Below are 20,004 nucleotides of genomic sequence, written 5' to 3'. Positions count from 1 at the left end.
TGGTTCATTTTTTGACCCCACATTATTGTTTTTGATAAGCTGCTAAAATACAATATATTAGATTCTTCTTTTTTCGTTTTTTAATAAAAGGGAAACCCTGCTATGGAGCGGCGTTTACCACTTCTTTGGGGAAGAGGGCGGGTGGTCCCAGCGGTGACACTTGGTGACCAAACTCTGTATGCAGTCATACTGTTTCTGGTTGGTGATGACTGGGTTAGATGAGGGTAGAGGATGGTTAAAATAAATAGAATAAGGAAAAATTCTGGAATCGCTGTGAAATAGAAGCAGCTGCCAATTGAGCCGAAAGTGCTGGGCCAAAAAGAAAAGGAAATCCATTCTAGGTTAACAGTCTTGTCTAAGCCAGCTTTGTCCCACAATTAATTGTATTACCTGGAAGACTGAATGCTGAATAGAAGGTTCTTCCTAACTGCTCAATCCTTAACAGAGGGGAAAGCAGCTGCTCCCTTTTAATATTATGTCAAACTAATTTCTTGCAGGCAATAGCTTGTCTTATCCAGGTGTCAGAAGGAGACCTGCGGAAAGCAATCACGTTCCTTCAAAGCGCGGCTCGACTGACTGGGGGAAAGGAAATCACAGAGAACGTTATTACGGAGATCGCTGGGGTATGTTAATGCTGCAGAATCACAGCAGGCTCTGCATGTTCGAGGTCTGGCTTAAGGAGCGTCGCCGCAAATAAGCGAAGGGCTCTGGTTCCTATGGATCATGCACAATATTGAATATTTTATTGTTTTTCCTAAATGTATTTAAACTGTAAACCGTTATGAAGGCCACGGCTAATGTGACAGTATATAAAACAATAAAATCATAAACCATAATAAAGAGGTTTGGTAAATACAAAAGAAAATATGGGCTGGAAGATTAGTAGGTGCTGTGTATTTAATACAACAAACCATGGGAGGAGGTAGACTATAGTGGTGTCCTCTGCTACTGGCATTTCTTAGAATTACAAGTGGGGCTCCAGCTAACTGGAATCTAACTATGTCAGACTTAAAAAAAAAAAAATAAATTTGACTGTGGGGATGGTTGTGAGCCCTCTGCAGACACCCAGCTGAGAGATTAGTTTGCTGTGAGTAGGAATTACTACTTGAGCCGGTGCATGAGTGAAATTTTTCCTGACATACAGGACTAGGGTTAGTGGCATTTCTACCTGGAAAGTAACCCCTTTTTCGAAATTAATTCTGGTCTGGAGTTTGTAACTGTTTTTTCAGTGGTACAGATTTTTAGAGATGTGTAGCACAGAATCTCACAGGACAAGCAGGATGGTAGACCTCACATATGGGTGACATCGCAGGATGGAGCCCTGTATGGAAAACTTTTCTGTCAAAGTTTCTATAAAGCTTTGACTGACAATGGCACACTGAGCATGCTCAGCCTGCAATTATCCCTGTGACCACAGGTGTCTCCCTCAGTCTTCTTTTTTCCGCTCTGCAGTAAGCATAGTGGTTAGGAGCTCTGTGAGAAATTCTAATACTTTTTCCGCACGGAAACACTTAAACTTTTACTTCACAAACACTTTTTTCCTGCACAGGTCTCCCTTCGTGTACATTTATTCGACACTCGGTGAGTATTATGCCCTGTTTTTCGGTCGGTTCGTGTCACCTCCCTGGCCTGCCGACTGTGGCCTTCCCTCTCCCTATGTTTTCATAGTTAGCCACACATAGCCTGCGAGTGTCCCTCTGTGACACTCTGCCTGGTAATTAGCGCTAGTGGGACAGGGACTTCCACGGTTTCCGTTGCCGCCCGGGCCTCTGTCGAATCCAGGTCCTTCGATTTCCTCGGTACCCTCGCGCAGTCGATGCCCCCATCGCTACTGTCGGTACCCCCTTCCAGACCGTCCTGCATTCTGCGATGCCATTGGTACCCCTCCCCAGCGGTACATTGATACCATCGTTCCCTGCATCGATTCTATCAGTGCCATCCATGTTTTTCATCCATGGCACTGATTTTTCCCTGAGTTTCATCGATGCCATCATTGCTCGGATGGATGCCATCGATGCACACCCTTGTGTCGTCAGTGTCATCGTCGCCCAGGGCACTTCCATCGATGCCAGGATCATTTCCATTGATGCCATTGTTTATTTTATCAATGTCATCGATGCCCAGGACACTTCCAGCGATGCCATCGTCGATTCCATCGGTGGCGTTGGTGGCAACAGCGCCCGGGTCGGTGGCGTCTGCGCCCGCGGCCATGCCGCGATGCCGTCGACGTTCCTATCGATGCGGTCATTGACTCCGTCGATGCCGGCATCATTTTTTCCGATGCCAACGATGTTTTTCGATTCTCGATGCCACATCGTTTCCATAGATACCTACGCCAATGCCATCAGTGCTTTCGTCACTGTTATCCTTGCTCTGCCCGGGTCATCAATATTTTTCATATATATATTTTGACGATGCCCTCGAGGCTGCTACGGCTGCCATCGACACCGTCAATACCGACATAGCACCTCCACGTAATGCCCTCGCGTAAACACAGTGCTCCATGCTTTGGGTTCTTATTAAAGCCCCGTATTAGCCTACGACACTACATAGTGCCAGGAGCAGTGCAGGCATGCTGACAGTCCGTCAACATTTGCCATCCAAGACAGCGAGGGCATCCACCTCGGCGCTGGGGAAAGACCGGGCCTAGTACCGTGGCACTCATTGTCACCGGCATGGTGACCGTCCGCCACTGACACCATCCAGCACATTGGTGCTATCCTTTTCGGTGCTGGAGAAGGCCCGGGCCGAGCAACATTGCCATTGCCACTGTTCCACAGAGTGCTGGCAGTCCTTGGTGCTCCAGAAACTCCGGAACGAGTTCCGAAGAATTCTGGACTGGCGTCATGAAACATCGAGCCGCTGCAACAAGGGCCGGGTTCACGAGTCATAATGGCTCTCCTGTACCCGAGGCGTGCCCCACTGACATCGGTGCGGGATTGTGGCCCTCCACAAATTACTGTGGTAGCGCCAGCCACGCTCAGCCTGTCTCCTCTATACCTGCGCTACCATACCAGGTTTGAGTTGAGACGGACTTTATGTCCGACAGGCTACCCTTCGATGACTCCTGAAATCCACGAAGCCATCAATCTTCACCGGCTCGTCCTTTGGCGATCCACGTCGGATGGTAAGTAGTCTAATCCCGCTTCAGTGGCATTCCCATTGAGATCTGTTCTCTAATTCGAGCCACATGGTTCGAAAGGTTCTAGATCGCCTGTCTTCCAAGAACCGTATTAGTGTCACATATCGCTATTGCCAGCTATGTCAGACACCATACCAAGAGAACCTCTCTACCATGTATTTGGGATTGCATCAGGACATCCTCCTGTTGTCAGCAACGGGACCCTGTACTGATTAATACTCTGGCTTCTGGTTCCTAATTCAGGACCGAAGTTCCAGATGGATTCGCTGATCTGCTAAACATGAGATCCAGCACATACTGCCTCAAGTGCAAGTCCACCTCGAAACCTGGTGACAGATCTCGACGTTTTCTTGTACAGCACACAGAAATGCGGGTAAGACTTTACCGCTCGCGCTCCCTTGGGAGGTTACCTGATATCCAGGTTACATCAGCCCTGCCAGTTGGACACCTCCGGGTCTCTCAACTTGCCGGATGTCAGAGTGGCCACCCCACTCTATACCAAGATTCAGGGTACACCCTCCCCGGACGCTACAAAGCGCAGGGGGGGGGGGTTGGGGAGTTTTAATTTCACTATTCTTTCTTTCAACAGAAAGTAGTTACTCTCCACCCATCCTGGTCCTCAGAAATACCAACTTTCTTCAGAAGGCACAGGGAAAATGGTATCTCTCGTCACCATGCTTCCATATCGCAGTAAGTAGATTGCCTCTAATCTTTCTATGTGCTTCATGATGAGTCAACAATATTACAATCCCAAGCTCTGTCGGTTGCACCAGCTTCGGCAACTGGGGTATTTCATTAAATCACTATCGGTGACTGCTGTTTTTCTACGGAGTACAACATCATTCACACTTTTCCTTGCATGGACAGCTGCATAACCACAGTCAATCCAAGCAAGTAGCTCTAACTTCTTCATGACTCACTATAAATCTACTACCTGGGATTGCTGTCACTGCCATAAATCCCTTATAGAACACTTCTGGACACCACAGTCACAATGACCTTCATGTCCAGCAACCATGCAGATATTCTAACAAATTCCTATATGTCCCTGCGTACATATTCCATAACTTCAGCCCCTCAATTCTTTCATTGTCGGGCCATGGGGTTTTTTTCACTATGCACTTTCCTCATAGATACAAAATTGCTATGGGTTAGGATCAGTGAAATTTTATTATCAGTGGGTCTAAGCTGTTCAACCGCTTTCGTCCCTAATCCGTATTGCAGATCTAGAACCAAAACCTAGTCTGGTCCTGCTAATGCTCGCATTTACTCAGGGTTGTAAAGTTTGTCCTAACATCTTCTCAACCCAATATGCGTCTATTCCGCTCCAGGCACAGTTTCACATGAACTTCCTGGAGCTTGTAACTATGAGTTATGCCCTTATGCCTTCTATTACTGCCTCTGCAACAAATATTTGTGCATACAGACAGACAGCATAGGGACAATGTGCTTTTCCAACACACAAGCACGCATAACCTCTTAGCTGCTCTGCTAGGAAGTTCCGCAGCTCTACCCTTGGCCCTTGCTCGCTCTATGCATCCTCGGGCCACTTATCTGACAGACTTACTGAACGCATTAACAGACCTTCTTCATTTAGGTTTCCATCCTCTTGAATGGTCTCGGACTACATATATAGCGAGAGAAATCTAGCGCCGAGGTCAACCTAACTTGCCCTCTGCGTCCGCATCGAACCATACGGTGCACAGATTCTCCTCCCTACACATGTTTCCAATGCGTTCCCATAGGCGCCTTTGTTCCATTAAGGCCCTATTATATGTGTCTCTTCCGCTGCCTCTCATAGCCAGCACTCTTCTAATGCTGAAACGGGACGGGGTTCACTGTTCCTCAGACCCACATCTTGGCCGAGACCAGTATGCTTCCCATACTTCTCGGTCTAACACACCAGTAACCAATTCGCCTTCTCACAAGTCAGTCTCATATCATAGACTCACTGATGTTCTCAGGTACTGGTAGCGTCACAAAAACCCTTCCACACCCAAATCCTACCATTCAAAATGGCATGATTTACTACATGACGCTTACAAAAGGGTTTTACCCTTTTTCTTTTTTCTACACCACTCTTTTTTCTTACTCCCTCGGATTCTGTTCCCCAGACATCCTTCACATGGGTACACCTCAGTTCCAATTGGCGTACCACTTGGGAGTGGGGATACCCGTTTAACGGTCAACCCCCTTCTGAGTCAGCTTACCATGGATTATCCACTGATCAAGCCGCCTCTGTTTTCACTAGTCACGGAATGGGACTTGTAATTCGTGCTTACAAGACTCATACGTTCTCCGTTCGAGCCTTTCCATTCCTCTCACTTAACAGTCTGCCATGGGGAACTCTTTCTCTCATAGACATCACTTATTTATTTATTTATTTATTTATTTATTGGTTTTATATACCGACATTCATCAATGATATCATATCGGTTAACAGTAGAACAGTAAACTACGCAGAGTATCACTTCTACCAACAGGGTCAGTGAGTTACACACCTTGTTACATACTCACTCGACCCTGCGTTCCTCCGTGACCGAGTGGTTTTACGTTTTCAACTTCATATCCTCCTTAAGGTAGACGTTGCATCTCACCTTACTCAGAATATACTCTGCCCACTTTCCCAACACCTCTCTCTCACCAAAGCCGAGAGGGTTTTTCCACTCCTTGGACTGTAATAGTGCACTTGCATTCTATCTAGACCGCACTACACTCCATAGGAATTCCACCTAACTCTTTCCTTCTGTGGCAATAGCCAAGCTGCGAGCTCCAGTGGGCAAACAGACCTATTCCTCCTAATTGACGGTCTGTATCTCTTTTTCCTACCAACAAGCAGGCATTTCACTACAACACTGTGTGTAACCACACTCTGTTCCGTCCGTCCCAGCCTCCATAGCTTACCTTCGGCTGGTGCTGCTTGTACATATTTATCAAGCTGCGACCTGGAGCTCTCTCCATACCTTCGCAGCCATTATTGCTTAGATACGACTAGCCGGCATGCTTCATGTTTGGCCAGTCCGTCTACTCCTATTCTTTTCGGTTTAACTACCAACATCCTTCCACCAACCCGTTAAGGGTTTCAGATGCCCTCCGTTCCAAATTCCACCCCCGTCATTGCGACTTTTGCGCGTCTTGGGTGCATTTGGGTGCCCTCTTGGGCATCCTCAGCTCGGTACTCACCCATATGTGAGGACTACCATCCTGCTTGTTCTGTGAGAAAGCAAATGTTGCTTACCTGTAACAGGTGTTCTCCCAGGACAGCAGGATGTTAGTCCTCACGAAACCCACCCGGCGGAGTTGGGTCTGTATACGTTTTTACTTTTATTTAGTTTCGCTTGCGCTTTTTGCTGTAAGACGAGACTGAGGGGAGACACCTGTGGTCACAGGGATAATTGCAGGCTGAGCATGCTCAGTGCACTTAATGTGCCAGTGTCAGTCAAAGCTTTATAGAAACTTGACAGAAAAGTTTTCCGTACAGGGCTCCATCCTGAGATGTCACCCATATGTGAGGACTAACATCCTGCTGTCCTGTGAGAATACCTGTTACAGGTAAGCAACGTTTGCTTTCTGAAAGCTGTTTCATTTGTTTGAGAAGAGAGTCCTGTTTAGCAGATGGTCAGCTTCTGAGCAGTGACTCTTCAGCCTTTCAACTTTCAGCTCTCGTACATCCGGTTATGGTTTTTGTTGTCCATATGTTATAAACCAGATGAAAGCTCAGTACTGATGCAGAGCTTTGACAAAATAATGCTGTTCCAGTGGCCACATGCTGGTCTATGTTGGCCATATTGTTTGTGGCAGGCACAGTACCTGCACATACCCACTATTGGCCTTCTGGGGGAGGAGATGCTGGAAGGCCTGCAGCTATGTTTTCACCTTTCAAAAACCCAGGAATTTATCAGTGAAAATTGGTTTAAGCTTTAATGAAGGATTCTAACTATAGGGTTATCAGAAAGAGCTGAAGGAAGTAATCTGTAAAAGTTTAGTGAAATCCTCATTAAGCAGGAGCTGGAGAATGGTATAGATCTGGGGTAGGCAACTCTGATCATGGAGTGCTACATACAAATCTGGTTTTCAGGACATGCATAAATAATATGCATACAAATATACCTTGTGCATTTTCATTGTGGATGTCCTGAAAACCAGACCTGTCTATGGCACTCCAGAACCAGGATTGCCTACCCTTGATGTAGATGATGGCATTCTTAAAATAGAAACACCATCAAATATTGTCTGAACCAAATATCCCTTTAGGTGGACCACAGAATGGTGCTTAAACTGTTACGGGAAGTTTACGGTGATGGAAAAAGGCTGTGCATTTATATAAATGTGTAATAAGCGTGTAAAGTTATGCCCTGTGAGTGGCCCACTTGGAAACAGAGCAAAGGTCAGTGTGCATCAACTACCAGGCAGTACGCACTGATAATTCACTCATAATAAAGACTTTTAATAATGCTTAAAATTGGTTTTATTGCTATTTGATAAATTTATCAGAATATTCTATGTTCCCCATGCTTTTATAATATAATTTAAGCTTATGCAATGTCCTTATTTATAGATGTATATTACCTCCTGCTTACTCTTTTGGATTGAAGTTCCTTGCACCATGGCCAATGGTCCAAAATCCTTCAGGATGCCTCTCGAACTGAGGTCTTCCTCTGCATCGTCTGCTTCTCCTCTTCTTCTTGGTCTTTGGAGTGTTTGGGCTTGGTGTGCCAAAGTTTATTCTCAAACCCCTTGTTTTTATACAGTTTTGGTCCATAAGCTTGAATATTTCTGTTCATTGGTAAATATTTTTGTAGCCTACCCTATCAATTATTTGTAATTGGTCTGTTACCTTGATGATTTCTTGCTATGGAATGTGTGAGAGTGGAGATACTGTGGCACATGTTGCTTCCCCATCGTAGTTATTAGAGTTATCTTAAGCATGCATCAGTATCATGCGTTGTTCCTTGTACATACCCAGATCAGTCCAGACTCCTGGGTTTTGTCTCCCCACCAGCAGATGGAGACAGAAAAGGTTTTACTGACCCTGCCAACTAACCTCGTGTGCCACCTGCAGCTCCTCAGTATTGTATTTCTCTGTCTGCAGCAGATGGTAGCTGGGCAGACCTGCAGCTCTAGTGTTTATGATATTTTTTTAGTTTTGGAGCCTTCCTCCCAGGGGTTTTTGGTTGCTAGTGGATTCTTCCCTGTCCAGATAAGGTGGACGAACTGGGAGTTGGTGACCCTTGTGTATGCTTGGTCCTTACGCCCATGGGGTGTAAATCTAGTAGCCCAGATCCCTCCCCTTCACGAGGTTGCTGAGGCAGCTGCAGGCTTGGGGCAAAAGGTTTTTCTCACAGAGGACCGTGTTCAGAAGCTCCAGGAGCAGACTCTGCGATTGTTGCAGTTGCCGATGTCCAGAGTCTGGGATTATTTGCAGGTTCTGGGTTCTATGGCGTCAACCTTGGAGTTAGTATCGTGAGCATTTGCGCATATGAGGCCCTTGCCAGGGGGCTCTTTTGGCTCGGTGGAATCTGTTCTCGAACGAATTTCATCTTTCCTTTCCACTCGAGGGAGAAGCAAGAGACAGTCTGTCTTGGTGGCTGCTACGTGGTGTAGAACTCAAGGTTCCGGATTGGGAGGTATTTACCACCGATGCCAGTCTCTCTGGCTGGGGAGCAGTTTGTCAGAATCAGTCTGCTCAAGGTTGTTGGTCTGGGGAAGAGACTTCCTGGTTGATCAACCGGTTGGAGACCACGATGGTACACTTAGCCTTACAAATGTTTCTTCCTTTGGTGAAGGATTGGTCGTGAGAGTTCTTTCTGACAATGTGACCACTGTGGCATATATCAATCGGCAGGGAGGTACTAAGAGTCGAGCGGTAGCCCAAGAGGCCCAGGAGTTGATGCGTTGGGCGGAACTTCACCTGGAACGGATTGTGGCGTCGCTCATCGCGGGGATCGAAAATGTCCAAGCAGATTTTTTGAATCGCAAGCTCTTAGATCTGGGAGAGTGGGCGCAGTCAGAGACACATTGATGCAGCTCATCTGCGAGAGGTAGGCTCCGCCGCACGTGGATCTAATGGCGATGCGTTGGAATGTCAAGGCGGTTTGGTTTTTCAATCAGTGAAAGGAGCATGGGGCCGAGAGTTTTGATGCTCTAGTAGTGCCTTGGCCCCGGGGGGGGATGGGGGGGTAATGCTGTAAGTCTTCCCTCCGTGGCCACTAATAGGCAAAGTGTTGTGCAGGATAGTGACATCAGGGCGGTGGTAATGGTGGCTCCGGAGTGGCTGTATTGTCTGTGGTTTGTGGATCTAGTCAACTTGGCCATAGACAGGCTGATTTGTTTCGGACATCTAACAAGTCTCCTTCGTCAGGGGCCCATATTTTCAGACCAGGCTGCTGACTTTTATCTAGGCACTTAAGGTCATTATCAAAATATCTCATGGAAATTCCCTCACCAAAATTTGCCAGATTACATTTTACAAGAAAATGTGCATTTTTCTGTTGCAGGCCCCCTTCTTTGGAATTCCATACCCGATACACTCCATCAAATATCCAACAGAAAGCAATTTTAAAAATCTCTTAAAACACATCTCTTTCAGCTGGCTTATAAATTCCAGAAACCGAACAACTCTAAAGATAACCTCAACAATGCACTTTAAATTGCCAATACAGCACTTTAGGCACTCGCTCTCTTTATCTTGTTTTATAGTAAAACATTTTATTTTATTTGTTTTATATTAATTTTATGTAATTTTTTCTTCTATTTTATTTTTTATAATTTACATTTATATTTTATTTTTTACACTTGTAAACCGTTTTGATAAATTCATTTGTAAAGGCGGTATATAAACATTTTTAAATAAATAAATAAACAAATAATAGTGTCATGGCTTTTGAAAGGAGCCGTTTGAGGCGCATAGGCTATCCCAAGGTGGTGATTACGATGCTTTTACAGGTTAGGAGAAAGTCGACCTGTCTTTCCTATGTGAGTCTGGAAGGTTTTTGAAGTCTGGTATACGGAGCATGGTGTTCTGCCTCTGGAGGCTGCGGTTGTAGATGTCTTATCCTTTCTGCAGGAAGATTTGGTCAAGGACTTGGCTCTAAATTCTCTTAAGGTTCAGGTGGCTGCTTTAGGTTGTCTTAGAGGTAAGATTCAAGGCTCTTCCTTGTCGTCTCATCCGAATGTTATTTGTTTTCTACGGGGTGCAAAGAGTTTGCGTCCTCCGGTGCGGAGAGTTTGCCCACCTTGGAGTCTTAATCTTGTCTTCAAGGGTTTGTGTGAGGCTCCTTTTGAACCACTCAGAAGGGCGACTATTAAGGATTTGATGCTCAAGGTTGTTTTCCTGGTGGCGATCTGTTCAGCTAGGAGAGTTTCCGAGTTACAGGCCTTGTCGTGCAGGGATCCATTTCTTAGGATTTCTGACTCGGGAGTGTCCTTGCATATACAGTACCTTCTTTTTTTACCGAAGGTAGTTTCAGCGTTTCACGTGAATCAGACAATAGAGCTTCCAGTTTTTCCAGATGTGGACGCTTCTGCTCCTTATGCGCGGGAGCTGGAGCTTAAGTTTTTGGATGTACATAGGGCATTATTAAGATATCTGAAAGTTACTAATGATTTTCAAAGGTCGGATCATTTTTTGTCCTATGGAGTGGTCCGAAAAGAAGTTTACAGGCATCTAAGACGACCATTGCACAGTGGCTTAAGGAGGCTATTGGTTCAGCCTTCATATCCAAGGGTCGTCCGGTTCCTGAGGGGTTACGTGCTTATTCGACACGCTCTCATGCTGCTTTGTGGGCAGAGGCTCAACTAGTTTCTCCGCAGGAGATATGCAGGCGGCGAAGTCGCTGTATACTTTTGCAAGATACTATTGTCTGAATGTGGGAGATATAGATTCTCGATCCTTTGGCGAAACTGTTTTGCGAGCGGGAATCTCCAGTTCCCACCCAGAGTAGGGAGCTTTGGTACATCCCAGGAGTCTGGACTGATATGGATTCGTACAGGGAAAGGAAAGTTGGTTCTTACCTGCTAATTTTTGTTCCTGAAGTAGCACAGATTAGTCCAGAACCTGCCCTATCTTTGGAGGGGGGAGGAGTCGTCCACTCAGTCTATTTTCTGGTTTTTCTATAATGCAGATTGTTTTAAAAGAAATAAGTTAGAGTTTTTTGATGAATTTTGTTATCTTAGGCTTTGATACAGTTAAATACTGAGGAGCTGCAGGTGGCACATGAGGTTAGGTGTCAGTGTCAGGAAACTTTCTCTGTCTCCATCTGCTGATGGAGTCTGCTCAGGAGTCTGGACTGATCTGTGGTACTACAGAACAAAAATTAGGAGGTAAGAGCCTATTTTCCTATAGTTCAACCCCTTCATGCTGGGGGAGTGGGAGGAGAGAAGAAGTTTCTATGTTGTATAAGAAGTCTCCATTACGCAGTTAAAATTCATTCATTACCCCTCCCATGCTTTGCAATGCTGCATGTTGCTGGCTTATTTCCAATCATGTTTTTACCAAGTTATCAGAAAGCTAGCAGCTGTGCACAGAAACTGCCTGCTTTTAGTGGAAAGTCTCAAAGATTTATCTTCACAGAAAATGTTTGTCCTTAACGTCAGAAATGTTTGTCTTTAGTTTCAAATGTCTATTTCTTCAGAGCACACAGGTCCTTCTTTGGGACCTCCTCTCTGTGGGCCTTATGTGCAAGGATAGACAAATCCAGGAGTTTTCCCTAACTTATCCTATCTTATACTAAACCTAATCTATCATATCTCTCCCAAAACTGTCATAACAATACTAATATAGATCTAATGCTTTCTGTAATAATAGTTGACTTTGGAAAATACATCTCATGCAATCTGCCGAAGAAACTGTACAAGGCTGCACACTTGGAAAGGATATTGAGAACATAAATCTTTATTTTTGCACATGGTGTGGGATTGTCATTTGATACATTGATTCTGATCTGTAGTAAGAGAATAGAGGCTATATTAATAGAAAGGAAGACCTTAGACTTAAGCCATGCATGTCTGCATCCATTAACAGCAAAACTATTTACAAAACAGGAGACTATCTGCATATAGGTTTAATAGTTGCAAACAAAAAGCAGCTAATTAGAAATCTGACCATCCTACACCAGTCGCGCACAGAGACCACTAGTTCTTGCTGGTAGCTCACTACAAGGCTAAAGGTGAGGAAAGAGTACAAGCGTGTGGTCCAGATTACAGTTAAAATGAAAATCAGTAGAATTTAGGGGACTTAGAACCATGTTTTGGTGGAGATGGAATATTGTATATCACTTGTGTTGTAATGTTACAAGATGTATTTTCAGAGTTCTGGTAACCGTACTGCTCATGGAGAAAACTTGGAGTCTTCAGTATCGCAGCCTATAGAGACTTTAAAATGTATGCCTAAAATATGTCCATAAATAACTGAAAAATACAATAGTGGCTCAGGGAGATGCTTTGACAAACATGAATTCTGAGTACTGCATCCTAAACTTAGCCTTTTTCTAAAGGATTTTATTTAGTGTGCACAGTATACTAGTGATATGTTGCCAAGGCTTTCAGCTAAATCTTGGCTGTTGTGTATTGGGAGTATGCTGCTGTAGTGTTAGTAGAAGGTTTGCTTGTTGGACATGTCCTGTGCTTGACAGTGATTGATTATGTCTTTATGAAATTTCCGGTTCAGATAACAACGTACAAGTGCTATTGACAACATCTGAATCTTTTTTGTCTTTAGACTGCATGCATAACTTGGTGCCTTTCTGGTTTCTGAAGAGGCAGCGTCAGAGTTTACAAGGATAGTTCTGTACAGACACTTTAGAAATATTTTTTCGGCTGCAGGTGTTGCCATGGCAGCAACTCTTTTAGACCATTTAATGTATGTGCAATTTTGCTTTTTTAAGCTCTGCATTTTAACTACCATACCTCTGATTTTTTTTTTTTATATATTTTGCATTCTAACAGCACATTTCCTTCCCTGAACTTTAGTTGTAGTCAAGTAAAAAGAAACCTCATACAAAAATCTTTTTGTGTGTTTTTATTTTTTATTTTATCACACTTAAGTATTAAGTTAAAGAATTACAGTATACCGCATCTACGGTTAGCCCATACATGGAATTTTAATACACTTTATATATAGCTTATAATATTGAATCATGTATCTGAACAACTGCGGCACCCCTAGTTAAAGTACAATCCATCTTGAATTTATGTGCCTATTTGTAAACCGTTGTGATGGTATATCACTAAACGACGGTATATAAAATTTTTTTAAATAAATAAATAAATGATCGGGTTCCAGGCTGTTATCGCACTACAGACTGCGACTCCCTTTTGTTATAAATTGGAGAAATTACTTACCTGATAATTTCGTTTTCCTTAGTGTAGACAGATGGACTCAGGACCAATGGGTATAGTGTACTCCTGATAGCAGTTGGAGACGAATCAGATTTCAATCTGAACTCAGCCCTAGTACATATACCCCTGCAGGAAGTGCAGCTCTTCAGTATTCTCCTCGAAAAGCATTGTGGATATATGTGTGAGTGACTATTTGATTAACTTGAATAACTTCATAACTTGGTTAAACTTTATAACTTGATTAACTGGATCTGGTTGAATTGGCTATAGCTGGAGACCGCCAGTGCCCTCAACCGGAAAGCGTCGACACCCGGTAGGGTGGGTGTCCTAAGTGAAGGAAAGCATGACTTACCCTTGTATCACTCGAAATTCCATGAGTAACTGCAGCCAAGGGTGGAATGCTGAGTCCATCTGTCTACACTAAGGAAAATGAAATTATCAGGTAAGTAATTTCTCCATTTCCTAGCGTGTAGCAGATGGACTCAGGACCAATGGGATGTATAAAAGCTACTCCCGAACCGGGTGGGAGGCTGCCTGTGACCCACTTAGTACTGCCCTTGCAAATGCCGTGTCCTCTCGAGCCTGAACATCCAGGCGGTAGAACCTGGAGAAGGTGTGAATGGAGGACCATGTCGCTGCCCTGCAAATCTCGGCGGGTGACAACATTCTGGTTTCTGCCCAGGACACTGCCTGGGCTCTAGTAGAATGGGCCTTGACTTGTAGAGGCGGCGGCTTGCCTGCTTCTATGTAGGCCGCCTTGATGACTTCCTTGATCCAGCGGGCTATGGTTGCCCGCGAGGCCGCTTCCCCTTGTCTCTTCCCGCTGTGAAGGACGAATAGGTGGTCCGTTTTTCGTACGGGTTCCGACATTTCCAGGTATCTGGATAGGAGTCTGCCGATGTTGAGGTGGTGTAGACTTCGGGCTTCTTCTGAATTCTTAAACTCCTCCGGCGATGGTAGCGAGATGGTTTGGTTAAGATGGAAGTGTGACACCACTTTGGGAAGGAACGAAGGGACCGTGCATAGCTGGATGGTTCCCGGGGTGAGCCTGAGGAACGGCTCACGGCAGGACAGTGCTTGTAGTTCTGAGATGCAGCGGGCTGAACACACTGCCAGCAGGATTGCTGTCTTCAGAGTCAAAAGTCGGAGAAACAGTCCGTGGAGGGGCCTGAAGGGAGGCTCTTGCTAGAAAATCCAGGACCAGGTTGAGATTCCAAAGAGGTACCGGCCACTTTAGGGGTGGGCCGATGTGTTTGACTCCTTTCAGGAAGCGTGAAACGTCCGGGTGAGAGGCTATGCTGTCGCTCTCGATCTTGGTGCCGTGCGGCCACCTGTACCTTGATGGAGTTGAGGGACAATCCCTTCTGTAGCCCGTTCTGTAGGAATTCCAAGATCGCGGGAACTTTGACTGAGCGTGGTATGATGTCATGGTCTTCGCACCAGGCTTCGAATGCTCTCCAAATCCTAATGTACGTTAAAGATGTGGAGAACTTGCGTGCTCAGAGTAGGGTGCTGATTACAGCCCTCGAGTATCCGCTCTTTCTCAGGCGAGTCCTCTCAATGGCCAGGCCGTAAGATAGAATCGAGCTAGATCCTCGTGGAGGATCGGCCCTTGTTGAAGCAAGTCTCTGTGTGGAGGCAGCGGCAGGGGGTCCCTGCCAGTAGTCTTCTCATGTCTGCGTACCACGGTCTTCTTGGCCAGTCCGGGGCCACCAGAAGTCCCCTCTGTAGCTGTATCTTGTGAATGATTGCGCCCAATAGGGGCCACGGTGGAAGGCGTATAATAGAGTCCCCTGTGGCCAGGTCTGTACCAGGGCATCGATCCCCTGGGACTGAGGTTCCCTCCTGCAGCTGATGTACCCGGGTACTTGGGCATTGGACCGGTTTGCCAGAAGGTCCATGTCCAGTGTTCCCCACCGGTTCACTATCATTTGGAACGCTGCGGTCAACAGCTTCCATTCTCCTGGGTCTAGACTTTCTCTGCTGAGGTAGTCCGCCGTGATGTTGTCTTTCCCGGCGATGTGGACGGCCGAGATCTCCTGGAGATTTACTTCCGCCCAAGCCATTAGGGGGTCTATTTCCAGAGACACCTGTTGGCTTCTGGTTCCCCCCCTGACGGTTGATGTAGGCCACTGTTGTGGCGTTGTCCGACATTACTCTGACCGCTTTGTCTCGGAGTCTGTGAACGAACCGTAGGCAGGCTAGTCTGACCACCCACGCTTCTAGGAGGTTGATGTTCCATCCTGACTCTTCTGCGTTCCACTGCCCTTGGGTGGTTAGCTCCTCGCAGTGTGCTCCCCATCCTCTTAGGCTGGCTTCTGTGGTGAGCAGGGTCCAGGTTGGTGAAGATAGTCTTGTTCCCTGACTCAGGTGGCTGACCTGCAGCCACCATCATAGCTGGGTCCGAACTCTGCCCGGGAGTGTTAGACATGCGGCATAGTTCCGAGACAGTGGATTCCTTTGCGATAGGAGTGAGCACTGTAGGGGTCTCATGTGAGCTCGCGCCCATGGCACTACTTCCAGTGTGGATGCCATCAGACCGAGGACTTGCAGGTAAACCCATGCTGTGGGACGAGGTTTGCTCAGCAGGATTTGAAACCGGTTCCTCAGTTTTGATCTCCTTGTCGTCTTTGGTGTCGAATTGGACTCCTAGGTATTCTAGAGACTGTGAGGGATGCAGACAACTCTTGTTTGTGTTGACCACCCATCCGAGGCTCTCCAGGAGAGTTTTGACTCTATTGGTTGCTTGGTGACTTTCCTTTGGGGATTTCGCCCTGATCAGCCAATCGTCTAGGTAAGGGTGTACGAGGATTCCTTCCTTCCTCAGTGTTGTCGCCACCACCACTATGATCTTGGTGAATGTCCGGGGTGCTGTGGCTAACCCGAAGGGTAGTGCCCGGAACTGGTAGTGACGGTCCAGGATTTTGAAGCGTAGGAAGCACTACTGTTCCTAATGGATTGGGATGTGTAGGTAGGCTTCTGAAAGATCCAGGGATGTGAGAAACTCTCCGGGTTGTATCACCCTTATTACAGAGCATAGGGTTTCCATACGGAAGCGGGGAATCCTCAGGTGGCGGTTGACCGACTTGAAGTCCAGGATGGGCCTGAACTTTCTTGGGGACGATAAACGAAATGGAATAATGGAATAATGCCCAGTATTTATTTCTTGTGGAGGTATGTGGGGTTATGACCTCGAGGGCCAGTAGTCTGGTCAGTGTAGCTTCCACTGCCACCCTCTTGGAGGGGTCGTGGCAGGGGGATTCCACGAACTTGTCCGGAGGGGTTCGTAGGAAATCCAGGTAGTACCCCTCTCGAATGATGGTTAGGACCCACTTGTCCGAAGTTATCTCGACCCATCTGTGGTAGAATAGGGCTAGTCTACTCCCTATGGCTTCTTCCCTTGGACGGGTCGGCTGAATCTCAGTGTGGGGTGCGGCTGGGGCCTGGACCTGAGCTAGTTCCCCTTTTGTTGTGCTTGTTCCGAAAGGGCTGGTTCCTGCCTGTAGTGCGGGGTGCTTGATAATTGTGTCTGTATGGATTGAAGTGCTGTGAACCTCTGCCCCTGGATGATTGGGGGAAGGGTCGCTGGTTTCTCTTGCTTTTGTCCTCCGGTAGTCGCGGTAGTGGGGACTCGCCCCATTTGTCAGCCAGTTTCTCTAGTTCACTGCGAACAGGAGGGATCCCTTGAAGGGCATCCTTGTGAGTCTCAATTTGGAAGACGCTTCGGCCGACCAGCTTTGGAGCCAGAGTTGTCTCCTGGCTGCCACTGCTGATGACACTTCTCTAGCTGCGGTACGTACCAGGTCAGAAGCAGCATCCGCGAGGAATGATACTGCTGGTATGTTGCTCCTGGTCTGTGATAGGCAGGCACGTGTCACAACAGTGCAGCAGGCTGCTATTTGTAGGGACATAGTGGCGACGTCAAAGGACTGTTTAAGGATGGATTCCAGACGTCTGTCTTGCGCATCTTTGAGTGCTGCACCTCTCTCCACTGGGATAGTGGTGCGCTTCACGACCGCGCAGACCATAGCATCCACTTTTGGGCATGTCAGAAGGTCTTTGGCCGCTGGGTCCAGTGGGTACATGGCTGCCATAGCCCGTCCCCCTTTGAATGTGGACTCTGGAGCAATCCATTCCAGGTCAATTAGCTGTTGAACGGCTTGTAGCAGAGAGAAATCGTGGGAGGTCTGATGGAGTCCCTCTAGCAGAGGATTCGTCTTAGGTTCCCCCGAGGCACTTGTGCCTGGGATCGCAAGTTCCTTCAGGCTGCTGGTGACCAGGTCTGGGTGTTCGTCCTTGGTGAAGAAGCGTCTCATGGTTCGGTGAGGCTCTGTCCCCGGAGGGAGTTCCCCTTTCTCCAGGGGCTCCAATTCCTCCTCCGAGATGTCCGTGTCCCCGTAAACGGGGCTTTCGGGTGGTGGATTCACTACCCTGGGCCTAGCAGGTCCCGGAGTGTAGCGGTCCTCTGGTGAAGGCTGTGGCCGTGTTACTGCATGTGAACGAAGTTGTTTAGGCCTTTCAAAAATTCCACCCAGGAAATAGATGCTGGGTCCAAGCTAAGAGGGGCTGTGTCCCTGGGGAGCCCCGTTTGAGGGGGGGGGGGGGGGGGGTCCTGCTGGGGTTTGCTAGGTCCGGGGTACTTATTGAGAAACTTGCTCTCAGGCCCGGATGGGGATGGCCCTGGGCTTGATCCCCCAGGACCTCCTCGCACTGGATACTCAGGGCGTCAGCCTGTTCGTGTTGTGCGGCTCTGATGTGGCATGCTAGGCAGAGACCCTGAACCTTGAGCTCTTTTTCTGGTGGTGCCATCGATATAGACGAGTAAAATCTTTTGCGCGTCAAATATGTGTGTGTGGACGGGTGTGCGCGCTGATGTGCGCACAAGTCGCAGTTATGCGCCTGGCCTAGTAAGCACGAGTTGTGCACATAACTTGTGTGTGCAGCACTTGAGTGTGTAACGTTGTGCGCACAAGTAATGTTGTGCGCACGACTCGCCCTACGCGCACGGATCGAGACGGCGGTCAGGGCGACGAACAGGGCCAAAATGGCGACAGCGAACACGCGGGCAATATGGCGACCACCTCGGAGGGTCCCCACATGGGAGAGCCCTTGGCTCTAACCGGGGTCGAGCCCTGCTAGGGCGGATCAACCTGGTGGCACTGGTCCCAGCCGGTGACCTGTGCGACTCCTCGAGCTTCGGAGACCAGAGTCTTTAAACAAGATTTCTACCTTACCTTGTCTTTGGCGCTTCCCAGTTTCATTCCAGGTGGTCTCCGGCTGCGGGGGGAGAGGGCACATACCTTCACCACCGCGCTCGTGGTTGCACCCACTGCCTCTCAGCTGCACCCAAGATCGGGGGCTAGGTCCCTGCCGAAGGTCGGCCGCCGGACCGAGGCTCACCTCCGAGGGACCACGAAAATCATCTCGGGAATTCTCAACTGGGGGAGGGACCCGAGGGTGTCACCGCAGGAGAGCGGGGCTCGTCGTTGAGGTAAGTTTTCTTCTTATTTTGGGTTTTCTCCATTAAATTTTTGCTCTAACGCTGTGAGAGCGTGCAGATAGTCTCTAACTGCTATGGAGACAGAAATTATTGAAGAGCTGCACTTCCTGCAGGGGTATATGTACTAAGGGCTGACATCAGATTGAAATCTGATCCATCTCCAACTGCTATCAGGAGTACACTATACCCATTGGTCCTGAGTCCATCTGCTACACGCTAGGAAAGTATGTTTTCCAGGCAGACATTGCCGTTACCATTATACCTATAGGATGTAGGCATATGTGCTGGTGGCGGAGCCTGCTGCAGGAGGTCTTTGTATTCCTCATGTTGGTTTTTTCAAGCTAGACCTGTGCAAGTATTGTTATCAAAGTTCCTTGTAAATCTTTATATCAAGGGGATCAAATATGGCTGTTGTGCAAAGGGCAATATTGGACTTAAGGTGGTTTGTGTTATGTCACAATTGTCTCCAGGAGATGTGGTTGTCTTCTGTTTCTTATACAGGGTCACTCTGTCACCCAGATCTCTTGTTTTTTTTGGGGTGTGGTTTAAAATACCCCATTGTGTCCTGGTTCTTCATTTCAAGTCCTCTTCAAAAGTTGATAACCTAGTTTCACCCTTTTTTTCCCCTAGTGACAGTTCGGCTCACCATAAAACTAATATCTTATTTGTGCACCAGCTTTGCTTTATGTATGATAAGGCAATATTGTAATAGTTTTATTGGTAATAGTTACATTTCTGATCTTGTATGCTAACAGCCTGATTTAAAACATGTGCGCATGTGGCTGGGCCTTGCACGCGCCGCACACATTTTACAACAAGCCTGGCCACATGCGTAACCCCAGAAACGCGCCCAAATGCCGGGCCTGCTGAAAGGTGTGGCCCAGGGGTTTGGTCTGAGCGGGGGGGGGGGGGCCGTGACAGTGCCATTAGCCGCTGTCCCGAGGAAGTGCTCGCTGGCAGCTGGCCGGTGCGCGGAGTCTACTGCTGTTCCAAAGAAGCAGCAAGGTAAAAAACAAAAAAAAAT

General features: G+C 47.2%; 1 protein-coding gene across 3 annotated transcripts in view; it reads left to right on the top strand.

The window, feature by feature from the left end:
* RFC4 (replication factor C subunit 4) overlaps positions 1–20,004 on the top strand; it is a 140,210-nt gene that overhangs the window by 72,228 nt on the left and 47,978 nt on the right. For all 3 annotated transcript variants that reach the window (XM_029615827.1, XM_029615829.1, XM_029615828.1), the window contains one exon: positions 498–623. In XM_029615827.1, coding sequence (XP_029471687.1) covers positions 498–623 — 126 coding nt within the window. The remainder of the gene's footprint in view (positions 1–497; positions 624–20,004) is intronic.

The sequence above is a fragment of the Rhinatrema bivittatum genome, chromosome 9 (assembly GCF_901001135.1).
Source record: "Rhinatrema bivittatum chromosome 9, aRhiBiv1.1, whole genome shotgun sequence".
Lineage (NCBI taxonomy): Eukaryota > Metazoa > Chordata > Amphibia > Gymnophiona > Rhinatrematidae > Rhinatrema > Rhinatrema bivittatum.
Note: the sequence above shows the minus strand (reverse complement) of the source record. Positions and strands in the feature narration are given on the sequence as shown.